Source organism: Leucoraja erinacea, chromosome 24 (assembly GCF_028641065.1).
Source record: "Leucoraja erinacea ecotype New England chromosome 24, Leri_hhj_1, whole genome shotgun sequence".
In the NCBI taxonomy this organism is placed as follows: Eukaryota; Metazoa; Chordata; class Chondrichthyes; order Rajiformes; family Rajidae; genus Leucoraja; species Leucoraja erinaceus.
The window spans coordinates 28,569,109-28,586,364 of NC_073400.1; the positions used below are offsets into that span (position 1 = coordinate 28,569,109).

Consider the following 17,256-nt stretch of genomic DNA (forward strand, 5'->3'; position numbering starts at 1 on the left):
CTTTGGAGTGTGGGAGGAAACCGGAGATCCCGGAGAAAACCACGCAGGTCACGGGGAGAACGTACAAACTCCGTACAGACAGCACCCGTAGTCGGGATCGAACCGGGGTCTCTGGCGCTGCAAGGCAGCAACTCTAGCGTTGCACCACTCTGCATTTGCTGCATTGCTGGTGTACGACTCACAAGGCAGGGCGCAACATTCCCAACACATTGCACATTTTCCCCCATGCTCATTAAAATGAAATATCTGGCAAAAAGCACACAACAAAAAATTGTTATTGACAAAGAATTCTTTCTGAAGGTCATTGACTTTTATTTCGGCTTCATCCTGGCATTAAAAAAAACAAGAGTCTGAAGAAGGGTCTCGACCAGAAGCGGCATCTATTCCTGTTCTCCAGAGATGCTGCCTGTCCCGCTGAGTGACTCCAAAATCCTGGAGTAACTCAGTGGGTCAGGCGCCATCTCTGGAGAACATGGATAGGTGACATTTTGGATCTGGACCCACTGAGTTACTCCAGCACTTTGTGTCTATCTTTGGTATAAACCAGCATCTGCAGTTCCTTGTCTCTAGGAGATGATTAGCCACTATGATTGGCCTTAATTACCCCAGACGCCAAAATCAGACTGTGATGCCGTCCAGAGTCAAATTGCTAATCCATAGCAGTGGAGGCTGGAATATAACGTCGTATTTTTATGTTCATATGTGATAGGAGCAATAGACAATAGACAATAGGTGCAGGAGTAGGCCATTCGGCCCTTCAAGCCAGCACCGCCATTCAATATGATCATGGCTGATCATCCCCAATCAGTACCCTGTTCCTGCCTTCTCCCCATATCCCCTGACTCCGCTATTTTTAAGAGCTCTATCTAGCTCTCTCTTGAAAGCATCCAGAGAACCTGCCTCCACCGCCCTCTGTAGCAGAGAATTCCACAGACTCGCCACTCTCTGTGGGAAAAAGTGTTTCCTCGTCTCCGTTCTAAATGGTTTTACCCCTTATTCTTAAACTGTGGCCCCTGGTTCTGGACTTTCCCAACATGTTTCCTGCCTCTCGCGTGTCCAAACCCTTAACAATCTCTCAGCATATGACAGTTCCACCATCCCGGAGCAGAATGAGGCCATTCAGCCCATCAAGTCTACTCCGCCATTCAATCATGGCTGACCTATCTCTCCAGCATGTTGTGTCTATCTTCAATGTAAAGCAAATTCTTGGCAGAAGAGAGTGGGTGTTTTGACTCCCTTGATGAAATAGGTCGTGCCTTCAAAGGTCAGTCCTTGCTGCCAGCCACGGGACAGTCCTGGCGTTTAATGCATTGCATGCACGCAAAAACAACCCGAAATGCAGAGTTTTAAATAACAAGCAAGGGACAACCAGCTAGAGTAACTCAGCGGGACAGGGACTTAAACCAGCATCTGCAGTCCCTCCCTACACTTCTCATGGCACCTTGGTACAAGTGACAAGTAAACCAGGCAGGTGAGTGTATTACTTTTGAAGGGACAGGTTAGAATAGCAACAGCCACTGTAGTGGGCGGAGAGAGGCAGGGACAGAGACAGGGTGGGTTAGAGCGCAGCGCTCACAGTGGGCGGTGATGATCCGACTCGCCCATCCCACTCTCTCCACACACCGACCTGGGTCACGCCCAGGGACATCTTCTCCCTCCTGGCCGCTGGGATCCATGGACAAGCGGGGACACAGGGAGAGGTTGCCCGGACTCTGGAGCCGCGGCGTGACCCGGGACGGCCGCCTGTTCTACATAGAGTTGAGTTTCACTCTTTGCCCTTTTGCCCGACTCCTCTCGACTTGTGGCGCTGCCCCTTCTCTGGGGAATGAGAGCAAGGACAACTTTCACTCTCATTCTCTCACTCTCTCCACTTCCTTGCCCCTTCCCTCCCTCTCCCGTCTACTCCCCCTCTCCCTCTCTCTCTACCCCCTCCCTCTCTATCTATACCTCTCCCCCCTCTCTCTCCCTCTCCCCCTCTCTCTCTCTGCCCCTCTACATCTCCCCCTACTCCCCCTCTCTCGACCGGACGGGACCCTCTCTCTTTCTCTCTTCCCTCTCCCTCTCCCTCTATCTCCTCATCTCCCTCTCTCTCTCCCTCTGCCCCCCTCTCTCTCTTTCCCCTCTCCTCCTCTCCTCTCCCTCCCCCCCTCCTCACTCTCTCCCCCCCTCTCACTCTCCCCCTCTCTCTCCCCGCTTCCTCTCCCCTTCTCTCTCCCCATCTCCCTCTCTTTCACCCTCTCCCCCTCCCCCCCCCCCCCCCCCCCCCTCTCTCCCCCATCTCCCTCTCCTCTCTCTCTCCTCTCCCCCTCCAATTCATATATTTCACCCATCCATCTATCGTGGCTTTCCCTTGCAGCGACCTGACCCGCTCCACGAGTTGGCTTTACCCCGGCTCAGCACAGACTTGCCACACGGGACACCGGCGCCGCCCAGGTGAGTCTACAGAGACTTTGCTTGTGGTTTAAACCACCCACTGGCTGCGGCGACTTTCAAACTGTTGTGCATTTTTGTTTTTTTTGCATGTGATGTATTGAACGCCAGGTCTGTTCCGTGGCTGGGAGCAAGGATTCACCTTTGAAGGCGCGACCTATTTCATCAAGTAAGTCCAAGTGTCTTCATTTACCATCCACCCTCTGCTGCCAAGAATTGTCTTTGCATTGTCTGTCTTTGGCGAGATACGACCTTATATTCTAGCCTCTACTACTATGGGTTAACAATTGCATTTGGGTAAAAGGCCTCGATAGAGTGGATGTGGAGAGGATGTTTCCACTAGTGGGAGAGTCCAGGATCAGAGGTCACAGCCTCAGAATTAAATGACGTTCCTTTAGGAAGGAGATGAGGAATTTCTTAAGTCGGTGGTGAATCTGTGGAATTCATTGCCACAGAAGGCTGTGGAGGTCAAGTCAATGGGTATTTTTAAGGCAGAGTTCGATAGGTCCTTGATTAGTACGGGTGTCAGGGGTTATGGGGAGAAGGCAGGAGAATGGGGTTGAATGGGAGAGAGATCAGCCATGGTAGAATGGTGGAGTAGACTTGATGGGCTGAATGGCCTAATTCTGTTCCTATCACATATAAACATGAAAATACGACGTTATATTCTAGCCTCCACTGCTATGGATTAGCAAGTTGCCTTTGGACGGCATCACAGTCTGATTTTGGCGTCTGGGCATAAAGGTGGAGGGGTAATTAAGGCCAATCATAGTGGCTAATCATCTCCTAGAGACAAGGAACTGCAGATGCTGGTTTATACCAAAGATAGACACAAAGTGCTGGAGTAACTCAGCGGGTCCAGATCCAAAACGTCACCTATCCATGTTCTCCAGAGATGGTGCCTGACCCACAGAGTTACTCCAGCACTTTGTGTGTTTTTTTGACGAGTCATCTCCTTCACTTGCTTGATGTGCATTTCGTTGTCTCTGTACTGTACACTGACAATGACAATTAAAATTGAATCTGAATCTGAATCTGAGACCTACCTGCAAGATAGTGTGTCTGCATCGACCAGCGATCCCCGCACATTAACACTATCCTACACACATGAGGGACAATTTACATTTATTGCCAAGCCAATGAACCTACAAACCTGTACGTCCTTGGAGAAAACCCACGCGGGTCACGGGGAGAACGTGCAAACTCCGTACAGACAGCACCCATAGCCAGGATCGAACCCGGATCTCTGGCGCTGTAAAGCAGCAACTCTACCGCTGTGCCACCTTGTGTTTGTGTGGCCATTTAAGATGCCCAGTGCTGAGTTTCAGGAGTAAGGTTCTAGTTTATTTAAAATCATGAGAAAAATAGATTCGGTAGACTCAGAGCCTCTTGCCCAGAGTAGGGGAATCGAGAATCAGAGGAAACAGGTTTAAGGTGGGGGGGGAGATTTAATGGGAATCTGAGGGGCAACTTTTCCACACAGAAGTGGTGGGTGTGTGGAACGAGCTGCCGGAGGAGATAGTTGAGGCAGGGACTATCACAACACTTAGACAGGTACATGGATAGGACAGGTTTAGAGGGATAGGGGCCAAGCGCAGAAAGGTGGGACGAGTGTAGCTGGGACATTGTTGGCCGGTGTGGGCAAGTTGGGCGGAAGGGCTTGTTCCCACACTGTATCACTCCATGACACTATGAATCTTGTGGGTTTTTTCCGGGTGCTCCGGTTTCCTCTCACACGCTAAAGACGTGCAGGTTTGCCGCTTAATTTGGCTTTGTATAAAAATTGTGAGTTGCGTTCCTGTGCAGACCAGCACTGTCCTACACACCGGGGGGACAATTTACAATTTTTACCGGAGCCAATTAACCTACAAACCTGCACGTCCTTTGCGTGTGTCAGGAAACTGGAGCACCCGGAGGCAACCCACCAGATCACAATGAGAACGTACGCAGACAGCACCCGCAGTCGGGATCGAACCCGTGCCTCTGGCGCTGTGAGGCAGCAACACTTGTCCCTGATTTCTCTTCCTCTCTGATGCCTAATTTGTAAATTGTGTATCTCTTGCCATTGATTGCGGAGACCTGTTGGAGCCGGGCTCTGGGTGATATGATCAAGAATGTTTCTATTCGAGCTGGGGTTTTTTTTTTCTGCAGCGTTTGGGTGATGGCCTTGCCATCCACACAATGGGAGCAAGAATGATTTGTATAGATGGCCGAATCAGAGGCTTTAATGGGTAATGTTTCTTTTGAAGAGGGGATTTCCTATCCAATGTATCTAGACCAGAGCATGCTGCTGTCATGTCTGGCCTTGCCTCATTAATTTCTTGAGAGTTGCCGCATGGAAGGATTCTGCAACTTTAAAACTATTTATAGAATACATCAACAACAGAACGCTGATTTAACGAATTCTCTGAACCGGAGATGGCTGCTTCTTATAATTACATATTTTTAAATTAAGGCTTTACTGCAGAAACATTTAGCCGGGCTATTCCCAGTTAAACCTCTCTGATGTTTGTTTGTGTGTTGTACAAAATGGGAGAAGTCAAAAAACAATGTTTCTCTACCCTCGCTCCAGAATAGACAATAAACAATAGACAATAGGTGCAGGAGTAGGCCATTCGGCCCTTCGTGCCAGCACCGCCATTCAATGTGATCATGGCTGATCATCCCCAATCAGTACCCTGTTCCTGCCGTCTCCCCATATCCTCTGACTCCGCTATCTTTAAGAGCCCTGTCTAGCTCTCTCTCGAAAGTATCCAGAGAACCGGCCTCCTCCGCCCTCTGAGGCAGAGAATTCCACAGACTCACAACTCTCTGTGAGGAAGAAGTGTTTCCCTCGTCTCCGTTCTAAATGGCTTACCCCTTATTCTTAAACTGTGGCCCCTGATTCTGGACTCCCACAACATCGGGAACATGTTTCCTGCCTCTAGCGTGTCCAAACCCTCAATAATCTTATATGTTTCAATTAGATCCCCTCTAATCCTTCTAAACTCCAGAGTATATAAGCCCAGCTGCTCCATTATCTCAGCATATGACAGTCCCGCCATCACGGCAATTAACCTTGTAAACCTACTCTGCACTCCCTCAATAGCAAGAATGTCCTTCCTCAAATTAAGGGACCAAAATTAGTTTATTGTAACGTGTGAAAATTTTTGCTGCGTTCTATCCAGTTAACGGAAAGACAATACATGATCACAATCGAGCCATTCACAGTGTACAGACACATGATAAGGGAATAAGGTTTAGTGCAAGGTAAAGCCAGCAAAGTCCGATCAAGGATAGTCCGAGGGTCACCAATGAGGTAGATAGTAGTTCAGGACCGCTCTCTGGTGGTGGTAGGATGGTTCAGTTGCCTGATAACAGCTGGGAAGAAACTGTCCCTGAATCTGGAGGGGCGCGTTTTCACACTTCTGGACCTTTTGCCCGATGAGAGAGGGGAGAAGAGGTAGTGACTAGGGTGCGACTGGTCCTTGATTATGCTGCTGGCCTTGCCGAGGCAGCGTGAGGTGTAAATGGAGTCAATGGAAGGGAGATTGGTTTGTGCGATGGTCTGGGCTGCGTCCACAATTCACTGCAATTCCTTGTGGGCTTGGACGGGGCTGTTCCCAAACCGTGCTGTGATCCATTCCGATAACAATCTACTGAACGGATTGCAAAATATTTTTTCTTCACAATCAATTATTTTATTTACCGCTCACTTTTGGCTCATTCATTTCTCAAGACTAAATAGAGTGCGTGTGGAGAGGATGCTTCCTGCAGAGGGAGAGTTTAGGACCAGAGGGCACAGCCACAGAATAAAAGGACGTAACTTGTTAATTTTACCAAAGCCAATTAACCTACAAACCTGCACGCGAGGAATGGAGGCGAGGAGGATCTTTTTAGCCAGAGGGTTGTGAATCTGTGGAATTCATTGCCACATTCAGCTGTGGAGGCCAAATCAGTGGGTATTTTTAAAGCGGGGTTGATAGGTTCTTGATTAGGAAGGGTGTCAAATGTTATGGGGAGGGGAGAAGGCAGGAGAAAGGTGTCCATTTTCTCCAGAGCCTGACCTGCTGAGTCACTCCAGCACTTTGTGTCTATCTTTGGTATAAACCAGCACCTGCAGTTCATTGTTATTCCATCTTGCTCACTCCTGTGACCTTCCTCATGCATCAACTTTCCCCTAGTTCCCGTTGTTTAGACTACTGTCCTTTGCTGAAGATACGACCCAGTTAAACGACTCATCCCACAACATACCAGTCTAGTGGCTGTGGGTTAGGCAACGCTGCAACAGCCTGTCACAGATTTTACCTTCATATTGTTCATAAGCGATAGAAACATAGAAAATAGGTGCAGGCGTAGGCCATTCGGCCCTTTGAACCAGCACCACCATTCAATATGATCATGGCTGATCATCCAAAATCAGTACCCCGTTCCTGCTTTCTCCCCATATCCCTTGATTCCATTAGCCCTAAGAGCTATATACAACTCTCTCTTGAAAACATCCAGTGAATTGGCCTCCACTGCCTTCTGTGGCAGAGAATTCCACAGATTCGCAACTCTCTGGGTGAAAATGTTTTTCCTCATCTCTGTCCTAAATGGCCTACCCCTTATTCTTAAACTGTGACCCCTGGTTCTGGACTCCCCCAACATGGGGAACATTTTTCCTGCATCTGGCCTCTCCAATCCCTTAAGAATGTTATATGTTTATAAAAGATACCCTCTCATCCTTCTAAATTCCAGTGAATAAAAGCCCAGATGGGAGCAGATTAGGCCATTCGGCCCATCAAGTGTTCCCTGCCATTCGATCATGGCTCATCTATCTATCACTCCTAACCCGGGCGGTCACGGTGGCGCAGTGGTAGAGTCGCTGCCTTACAGCGAATGCAGCGCCGGAGACCCGGGTTCAATCCCGACTACGGGTGCTGTCTGTACGGAGTTTGTACGTTCTCCCCGTGACCTGCGTGGGTTCTCACCAAGATCTTCGGTTTCCTCCCACCCTCCAAAGATGTACAGGTTTGTAGGTTGATTGGCTTGGTAAATGTAAACATTGTCCCTGGTGGGTGTAGGATAGTGTTAATGTGCGGGGATCGCTGGTCGGCGCGGACCCGGTGGGCCGAAGGGCCTGTTTCCGTGCTGTATCTCTAAACTAAACTAATCTAAACCCCATTCTCCTGCCTTCTCCCCATAACCCCTGACACCCGTACTAATCAAGAATCTATCTATCTCTGCATTAAAAATATCCATTGACTTGGCCTCCACAGCCTTCTGTGGCAATGAATCCCACAGATTCACCACCCTCTGACTAAAGAAATTCCTCCTCATCTCCTTCCTAAAGGAACGCCCTTTAATTCTGAGGCTGTGCCCTCTGGTCCTAAACTTTCCCACTAGTGGAAACATCCTCTCCACATCCACTCTATCTGGGCCTTTCACTATTTGTGAAGTTTCAATGAGTTGCCCCTCCCCTCGGTCTTCTAAACTCCAGCGAGTACAGGCCCAGTGCTGTCAAACGCTCATCATATGTTAACCCACTCATTCCTGGGATCATTCTCGTAAACCTCCTCTGGACCCTCTCCAGAGCCAGCACATCCTTCCTCAGATATGGGGCCCAAAGTGTGGGGCTCACAAAACTCCAAATGTAGCCTTATAGAGGCTCAACATTACATCTAAGTTTTCGTATTCACGTCCTCTTGAAATAGAAGCTAGTGTTGCGTTATTGAGGGACAATCAGGCGTTGCAGAATTGTGCTTCCAGCAGCGAGAGGGGGTTAAGTGACTGAATGAAAAATAGTAAATGTATTTAAATGTGTCGGACGTGACTGCGGAGAAGATTTTAACGGCAGCACAGATGTGGTGACCAGGCTGGACTCTGAATCCACGTGCGAAATGGCAGGAGAATCTCGTCAAGATCCAGCCAGCTTTCCTGAGTGATGGACGGTTCCATGGGCGCTGGTTTTTGCGAGGATCTTGATCACGTAATCAATCCGTCTGAAGCCAGGGTCCCGACCCAAAATGTCACCTGCCCTTTGTCTCCAGAGATAAACCATATAAACCATATAACAATTACAGCACGGAAACAGGCCATCTCGACCCTTCTAGTCCGTGCCAAACACATAATCTCCCGTAGTCCCATATACCTGCGCTCAGACCATAACCCTCCATTCCCTTCCCATTCATATAACTATCCAATTTATTTTTAAATGATAAAAACGAACCTGCCTCCACCACCTTCACTGGAAGCTCATTCCACACAGCTACCACTCTCTGAGTAAAGAAGTTCCCCCTCATGTTACCCCTAAACTTCAGTCCCTTATGATTGTTCGTTCTTGCCTTCTGACCGATGTCTAACCAAATTCTTCCATCACACTCACTCCCCCAACCTCACCAAGTTCCACCCCACCAGGTCTCCATCCAACTTCACTCCCCCCCCAACCAGGGCTCCCCACTTCCCCCTCTTCCCCACCAGCTCCATCCTGACCCCTATTTTACAGAAGGACAGTTCAGAAGCCTAATAACGGGACAAAACGGTTCCTGAGCCTGGTGGTGCTCCTTTCCCAAGCCTCTGTACTTTCTGTGCCATTCGGCCCATCGAACCTCCTCTGCTGGCCACTTTTTCCCACTCCCACTCTCCATCCCATTCTCCAGCTATCTGTATCTTCTCAAAACGGGATTGGGAGCAGAGAGAAGAAGGAATGACCCGGGGGTGGGACAAGTCTTTGATTATGTTGAAGGCAGACACAAAATGCTGGAGTAACTCAGCGGGACGGGACGGGACGGGCAGCATCTCTGGAGGGAAGGAATGGGCGAGGTTTTGGGTCGAGACTTTCTTCAGACTGATCACGTCGATCATGTCGATGTGTGACTGGGACGGTTTGGAGTGGTTTTCGAGCTGTCCACCACCTACCTCCTTGACAGGAACGCCTCGCCTCCACTCATCCTGGCGAGATGGTTGCTGTTGACAGTGCAGGAAACTCAACTCATTTTAAAGATAACTCAGAGATGTTGTGATGAGATTGTGCTGGTGAAAAGATGCTCTTGTTGGGCGGAGTTTAGTTTAGTTTAGTTTAAAGATACAGCGCAGAATGATGCCCTTCGGCCCACCAAGTCCACACCGACCAGTGATCCACGCACACAAATACTATCCCACAGGCACCAGGGTCAATTTTACACTTGTACCATTCCTCACAAGCTCTTTGGAGTGTGGGAGGAAACCGAAGATCTCGGAGAAAACCCACGCAACTCCAAAGTAGTACAGGTTTGTAGGTTAATTGACGATATAAATCTAAATTGTCCCTAGTGTGTGTGTGTGTGTGTGTAAGATAGTGTTAGTGTGCGGGGGTCGCTGGTCAGCATAGACTCGGTGGGCCGAATGGTCTGTTTCCGCGCTGTATCTCTAAACTAAACTAAACTGACCCTGTGGGGCTTCAACGAGTCCGCGCCGACCAGCGATCCCCGCACGCTAACACTATCCTGCACACGCTAGGGACAATTAAACATTTATACCAAGCCAATACACTAGGGCCAATTTATACATACACCAAGCCAATCAACCTACAAACCTGTACGTCTTTGGAGTGTGGGAGGAAACCGAAGATCTCGGAGAAAACCCACGCAGGTCACGGGGAGAACGTACAAACTCTACAGACTAAGACCCGTAGTCAGGATTGAACCCGGGTCTCTGGCGCTGTGAGGCAGCAACTCTACCGCTGCGCCACCGAGTCCACTCGACGGTTCCTGATGATTGATTGAATTATGTTTTGATTTATCGTGCAGTTTTATTTTTATTAAGAACTTGCTTTCGCACGTTTGAGAGGCTGCCAAAAGATTTAGGAATGATTCTGTTGAAGGCCATACTCGGAGCGAGCCAGGACAGGGATTATAATCTTGTCCCCATGTTTTGGAAACCAACATGTCTGTGCAGGATGCGTAGAAACGCATTGTATCCTCGACTGAGTCCAACATTGGCTGATTGGGCTTGTATTCACCAGGATTTAGAAGGATGAGAGGAGATCTTATAGAAACACATAACATTCTTAAGGGAATGGACAGCCTAGATGCAGGAAAAATGTTCCCGATGTTTGGGGAGTCCAGCACTAGGGGGGATCACAGTTTAGGAATAAGGGGTAGGCCATTTAGGACTGAGATGAGGAAAAAAAATGTCACCCAGAGATTTGTGAATCTGTGGAATTCTCTGCTACAGAAGGCAGTGGAGGCCAATTCACTGGATGTTTTTAAGAGCGTTTTAGATACAGCTCTTAGGTGCTAACGGAATCAAGGGATATGGGGAGAAAGCAGGAACGAGTTACTGATTTATGATGTTTAAGAAGGAACTGCAGATGCTGGAATATCGAAGGTACACAAAATTGCTGGAGAAACTCAGCGGGTGCAGCAGCATCTATGGAGAGAAGGAAGTAGGCAACATTTCGGGCTGAAACCCTTCTTCAATCTGATTTAAGATGATCAGCCATGATCATATTGAATGGCTGGAAGGGCCAAACGGCCTACTCCGCCTATTTACTGTGTTCCTATTTTGACAGGGAAACCTATAACTGAAAGCATATACCTGTTGTGTTAGGAGCACAGAATTCAGCAGCTGGTTGGTACACAATGTCCACAGTTCCTTGCCCTCGACTTGGTCTTCATGTGCCACCATTACCAGCAGTCTTTTCGACTCGGGATCAAACATTCCGTAAAGTCTACCAGCGGTATGAATCTTGACTTCCCTAACTTCAAGTAACCTTTGGTTTCCCTCCCTCTCCAACCCCTCCCCCATCCTACATCTCCGTTCCATCTGACTGTCCTCCTGATTAGATTTTATCTTTGCCGGCCTCGTTGTCACCTTCCCGCAGCTAACAGTGACCTATCCTACATTTTCCTCGACCTTCGTCCCCTTTGATCCCTCGTTTTCACACCTTGCCCGTCCATATCTCTGTGTCTCCCCTCTCCCCTGACTCTCTGTCTGAAGAAGGGTGACGAGCCGAAACGTCACCCATTCCTTCTGTCCAGAGATGCTGCTGCCTGTCCCGCTGAGTTACTCCAGCTTTTTGTGCCTGTTTACAACAGTCGTCTGTTGACTTTAAGTTACAGGGGCTCGATGCTGCGCCCAGAATGAATGATACGTGTCATGGGAGACATGCCGCAGATATAGACGGCGATACGGAGAGATAGAGTACAAATAAATGAAAGATATGCAAAGTAACGGTGATAAATGAAACAGGCCATTGTTGGCTCACCACGCCCTGTTTCCTTGAAGATGGTTACTATTTTGCATATCTTTCATTCATTTGTTCTATATCTCTCCATATCATAGAAACATAGACAATAGGTGCAGGAGTAGAGGCCATTCGGCCCTTCCAGCCCTCACCGCCATTCGATATGATCATGGCTGATCATCCAACTCAGTAGTGCAGCAGTAGCTATGGAGCGAAGGAAATAGGCAACGTTTCGGGCCGAATCCCGAAGGGGTTCGGCCCGAAACGTTACCTATTTCCTATGCCCTAGCTTTCATAGAAACATAGACAATAGGTGCAGGAGTAGGCCATTTCGGCCCTTCGAGCCTGCACCATTCGCCATTCGATATGATCATGGCTGATCATCCAACTCAATATCCCATCCCTGCCTTCTCTCCATACCCCCTGATCCCTTTAGCCACAAGGGCCACATCTAACTCCCTCTTAAATATAGCCAATGAACTGTGGCCTCAACTACCTTCTGTGGCAGAGTATTCCACAGATTCACCACTCTCTGTGTAAAAAAAATGATTTTCTCATCTCGGTCCTAAAAGATTTCCCCCTTATCCTTAAACTGTGACTCCTTGTTCTGGACTTCCCCAACATCGGGAACAATCTTCCTGCATCTAACCTGTCCAACCCCTTAAGAATTTTGTAAGTTTCTATAAGATCCCCCCTCAATCTTCTAAATTCTAGCGAGTACAAGCCGAGTCTATCCAGTCTTTCTTCATGTGAAAGTCCTGACATCCCAGGAATCAGTCTGGTGAACTGTGGCAAGAATGTCTTTCCTCAGATTAGGAGACCAAAACTGTACGCAATACTCCAGGTGTGGTCTCACCAAGAACCTGTACAACTGCAGTAGAACCTCCCTGCTCCTAGACTCAAATCCTTTTGCTATGAATCACCGCTACTTCAAGCTATTTCGCTGCTTTTTGCTATATATCACTATCGTGATATATCAACTTTTCGTCTATATCTCTCGTTTCCCTTTCCCCCAACTCTCAGTCACCCATTCCTTTTCTCCAGCGATGCTGCCTGACCCGCGGAGTTACCCCAGCTTTCTCTGGTCCTATTTGGATGGACCTGCTGTTAGATGGCTCTGCCACTAGAGAGCGACATGGCTTCAATAAACTCCAATCAACGCGGAGAATACAGGAAAGGCGGCCAGGCACAAAATACTGGAGTTAAATGGCCTGTCCCACTTGGCCGTCATTTATGCCTCATTTACGCGTCATATGTAAAATAGCCGACGCGTCGTGATGCGCGACATCGCGCGCAACTCACGCATCAGCACGGCCGTCTGGTGCGAGTGACGTCATTAGAATACCCAGCGGCGCCGAGCTACGTAACCGTGCGTCATACACGTGGAACGCCAGCGTGCGACTCCAATGCGTCAGCGTGTGTGCACGATACCTCACGCACGCATTGCGCATGGCGAGGCGTGGAATCGCATGCGGTGACACGATACCGCGCGCCACCGCGTGCGATTCCACGCCTCACCGTGCGCAACACGTGCGTCATCCGCGCGCGCCCCACGGGTCACGACGCGTCGACCTATTTTACACACGATGCGTAAATGAGGCGCATATGACGGCCAAGTTCGGACAGGCCCCTAACTCAGCGGGTCAGGCAGCGTCTCTGGAGAAAGGGAATGGGCGATGTTTCGGGTCGAGACCCTTCTTCAGCCACTTCCTCTCTCTCACACATAGGAAAAGCAACCAGGCGCAACGTGCTGGGGGAAATATAAACTTGTCTCCCTTTTAAATGGCCCCCAATAGTGACTCCCCCCCCCTCACACTCCACCACCGTTTACATCCACCTTTCCCGAGGACCAGCAGCTGCTTCTCACGTTGCAGTAACATTCCCCCTGACACGTCCTCGTCTCCGAGCCCACCCTCGCAGAGATTGATAGCCAGTAGAAAGATCGCGACACTTGAAGTAGCGGTGAGGACAGAGTGGCTGAACCTTAATGGCCATTGGAGAGCTGGCGATATTGACCAGAGCCCGTGTGTAAGTCAACAACACACACTGCCCAAAGGGAAGAGTTGTCCAACAAGATTCGGAGACACACGGAACTGCAGATGCTGGTTTACAAAATATGAGACAAAGTGCTGGAGTAACTCTGCGGGTCAGGCAGCGTCTCTGGAGGACATGGGTAGGTGACGTTTTGGACCAGGACTGTCCCTCCCTCTCTGTCTGAAGAAGGGTCTCTCTCTCTCTCTCTCTCTCTCTCTCTCTGTCTCTTTCCCTCAGTCCCTCTCACCCCCTCTCGCACTTCCTCCCTCTCCCCCCATGCTCCCCTATTCCCTCCCCTCCCTCAAACTGTGTGTCTCTCTTCTCCTCTCTCTCCCCCCCCCCCTCCCCCCCTCTCCCCCCTCCCCCCCCCCCTCTCCCCCCCTCTCCCCCCCCTCTCCCCTCTCTCCCTCCTCTCTCCCCTCCCTCTCTCCTGCCTGTCATCAGCTCTCTCAGATGCTGCCGTTCAGTTGGGCTTTTCATTGCCTCATTAGTTCCCTGTCTGTGCATGCGTGCGTGAGTGAGTGCGCGCTTGTCTCTGTGATTGTCCCTGTCGCTGGCCAGCTCCTGGACCATGCCTTTGTCCTTGTCCTTTGTGTGTGAGTCTGTGACGCGCGTGTTGCAGCTTTGGTCCCCAATCCCCTGCTCGCGTGTCCCTTTGTCCACCAGCTGTGAAGGGCCATTGTCTGCACATTGTGAAGAGACAGAATGGTCACCATTCATCACCCACTGCACCTTTCGACGCCCGTGTCATTGACAAGAGACATGTGCGAAGGAACTGCTTACGAAGGAGATCGACACTAAACGATGGAGTAACTCAGCGGGACAGGCAGCGTCTCTGGAGAGAAGGGAGGGGTGACGTTTCTGGTCGAGACCCTTCCTCAGACGTCTCCGTTTATCAGACCCTCCTCCATTGTCAGAAGAAAGGTCTCGACCCAAAACATCACCCATCCCTTCTCTCCAGAGATGCCGCCAGTCCCGCTGAATTACTCCAGCTTTTAGTGTCTATCAACACTCTCCAGCTAATGGAATAATCGGAGCAAATAGCAGGTCAACAATGTTGCCTTTGCTCAGCCCGCCCGGACCAACCATGGAAATTGTCTGGAATATTAGGACAGCTGGCATTTACACGAGGATATCCTGAAACACTTTACAGAGGTGTCGGAGGGAACCGCAGATGCTGGTTTGCACCGAAGATAGACACTAAACGCTGGAGTAACTCAGCAGGACAGGCAGCATCTCTGGAGCGAAGGGAGGGGTGACGTTTCGCGTCGAGACTCTTCTGTCCCGCTGAGTTACTCCGGCATTTTGTGTCTATCTACAGCTGCAAAGATTTTTACTGATAGGAGATAAAAAGAGAGTTCCTCACTAAAAATTAATCTGGGGATGAAAAGAATATCATTGTGTATGAAGAGAAGTAACAAAACAAATATTAATATTTTTTTTTTTAAGACAAGGGCAGGAGTAACTCGGCGAGTCTGGCAGCATTTATGCAGAACATGGATAGGTGACGTTTCAGGTGGGGACCCTTCTTCAGAGCGGCACGGTGGCGCAGCGGTAGAGTTGCTGCCTCACAGCGCCAGAGACCCGGGTTCGATCCTGACCACGGGTGCTGTCTGTACGGAGCTTGTACGTTCTCCCTGTGACCTGCGTGGGTTTTCTCCGGGTGCTCCGGTTTCCCCCCACATCCCAAAGACGTGCGGGTTTGTGGGGTGCGGAGGATCGCTGGTCGGCGCGGACTCGGTGGGCTGAAGGGCCTGTTTCCGCGCTGTATCTCTAAACGAACCCAAGTTAGGAAATGGTGATTTATTTTGTGGCGGAATGGTAAACTGAGCAAAAGGGATTGGGTCTGGACGACACCATCAGTAAACTCAACCTCAATTTGGAAAATCCCGGGAGATAAATAAAACCGAGGAGAATTAATCTATAGACAATAAATCTACCAGATAGCGAGTCAGGGTTAAATCCTGGTCGTAGATAGCTGAAGGCAGTTCAATAAGAGATCTCCTTATCTCAAAACTACGCCAAAATGGTACACGACAGCGCTACAATTTTTGGACCACCTTACTCACAACTGTCTTGTGGTGTGTTTTTATCAAGTTTTGTTCAAATTGATGTTATATTTTACAAGTTATTCACATTTTAAACTTTACAAATCCCACTTTGACCTAAGGTTCCTATGGACTGTTTGTAAGTGGTGGTCAGATCAGGAGATACCTACAGAGATGACCATTTAATCACCGCAAATTAATCACGTGTCTGTTCTGCGTCCACAACGTTCTGCGATTTCTTGCGGTCTTGGATGGAGCCGTTCCCAAAAGCACAGACACAGAGTGCTGGAGTAACTCACCAGGTTGTCCCAAGTGTGTGTAGGATAGTGTTAGTGTACATGGGATTGCAGGTCGGTGTGGGCTGAAGGGCCTGTTTCTGCGCTGTATCTCAAAGCGAAAAAACGAAACTATACTATGAGATGTAGAAAGAAGGAACTCCTTACAGACAGCACCCGTAGTCAGGATCGAACCCGTGTCTCTGGCGCTGTGAGGCAGCAGCTCTACTGCTGCGCCTCTCCTGAAACACTAAACACAACCCCGTACTTAAAGATAGACACAGTAACTCAGCGGGTCAGGCAGCATCTTTGGAGAACACGGATAGGTGATGTTTCGGTTCGGGACCTTTCTTCAGACTCTGCCTGACCCGCTGAGTTACGTCGGCACTTTGTGGGAAGAAGGGTCCCGACACGAAACATCACTATCAATGAGATACGAGGTTGTGAGGTGGGTGAAGTGCAGGGAGGAGATTGGTGTGGAATAGTAAAATATCTATCTATATATTGCTAAAACTCTCATCTTGTTTGTGTTTCGGTGTGCTTACGTGTGTGTGCGTGCCCAAGTACTCCCGGAACTACGCCAAAATGGTACACGACAGCGCTACAATTTTTGGACCACCTTACTCACAACTGTCTTGTGGTGTGTTTTTATCAAGTTTTGTTCAAATTGATGTTATATTTTACAAGTTATTCACATTTTAAACTTTACAAATCCCACTTTGAGAAAAATGCACTGGCAGTTACAGCTATGATGTCACAATGGGATTGTAGCCCTGCCCACTACAATGTTGCAATCCCAGGACACTGAGTCCTGCCAGTCCCAGCAAGTGCAATCGCATTTGTTTTAAAGTTTAAAATGAGGGAGGGTGAATAAGGGGAAATGACCCGCCCCTGCACAGTTCGGGGCTATGGGTGAGTGGTTATATTGCGTTGGGGGGAACGGGTGCGTGGTGGAATATTGCGTTGGGGAACAGGTTGCGTTGCAGGACCAGGCCTCCCGTGCGGGCTATGGGTGAGTGGTGCAGTATTGTGTTGGGGAATGGGTTGCGTTGGGGGACCAGGCCTCCCGTGTGACAGGGACCCAACGGGTCCCACTTGGTCCAGTATATATATATATTCCTAGTAAAAATGGCAAGTAGCAGAATCTTTTACCCAGAGCTGGGGAGTCAAGGACAAGAGGACACGGGTATAGGGGGGGGGGGTTGAAGAAGATTTAATAGGAACCTGAGGGCAAGGTGGGTGGGTGTATAGAACGAGCTGCCGGAGAAGGTAGTTGAGGCAG

The 17,256-nt window shown here is 49.3% G+C and overlaps 1 protein-coding gene across 3 annotated transcripts in view; it reads left to right on the plus strand.

Annotated features, from left to right (window-relative positions):
• The first annotated feature begins 1,528 nt into the window (after positions 1–1,528).
• Positions 1,529–17,256, plus strand: part of plekha6 (pleckstrin homology domain containing, family A member 6) — a 198,616-nt gene continuing 182,888 nt past the window's right edge. Inside the window, exons 1-3 of one of the 3 annotated variants that reach the window (XM_055654906.1) lie at positions 1,529–1,757; positions 2,357–2,433; positions 2,542–2,599. In XM_055654906.1, the coding sequence (XP_055510881.1) occupies positions 1,588–1,757; positions 2,357–2,433; positions 2,542–2,599 (305 nt within the window). In that variant the 5' untranslated portion in view covers positions 1,529–1,587. The remainder of the gene's footprint in view (positions 1,758–2,356; positions 2,434–2,541; positions 2,600–17,256) is intronic. The other 2 variants (XM_055654908.1, XM_055654907.1) reach the window with 2 other exon arrangements.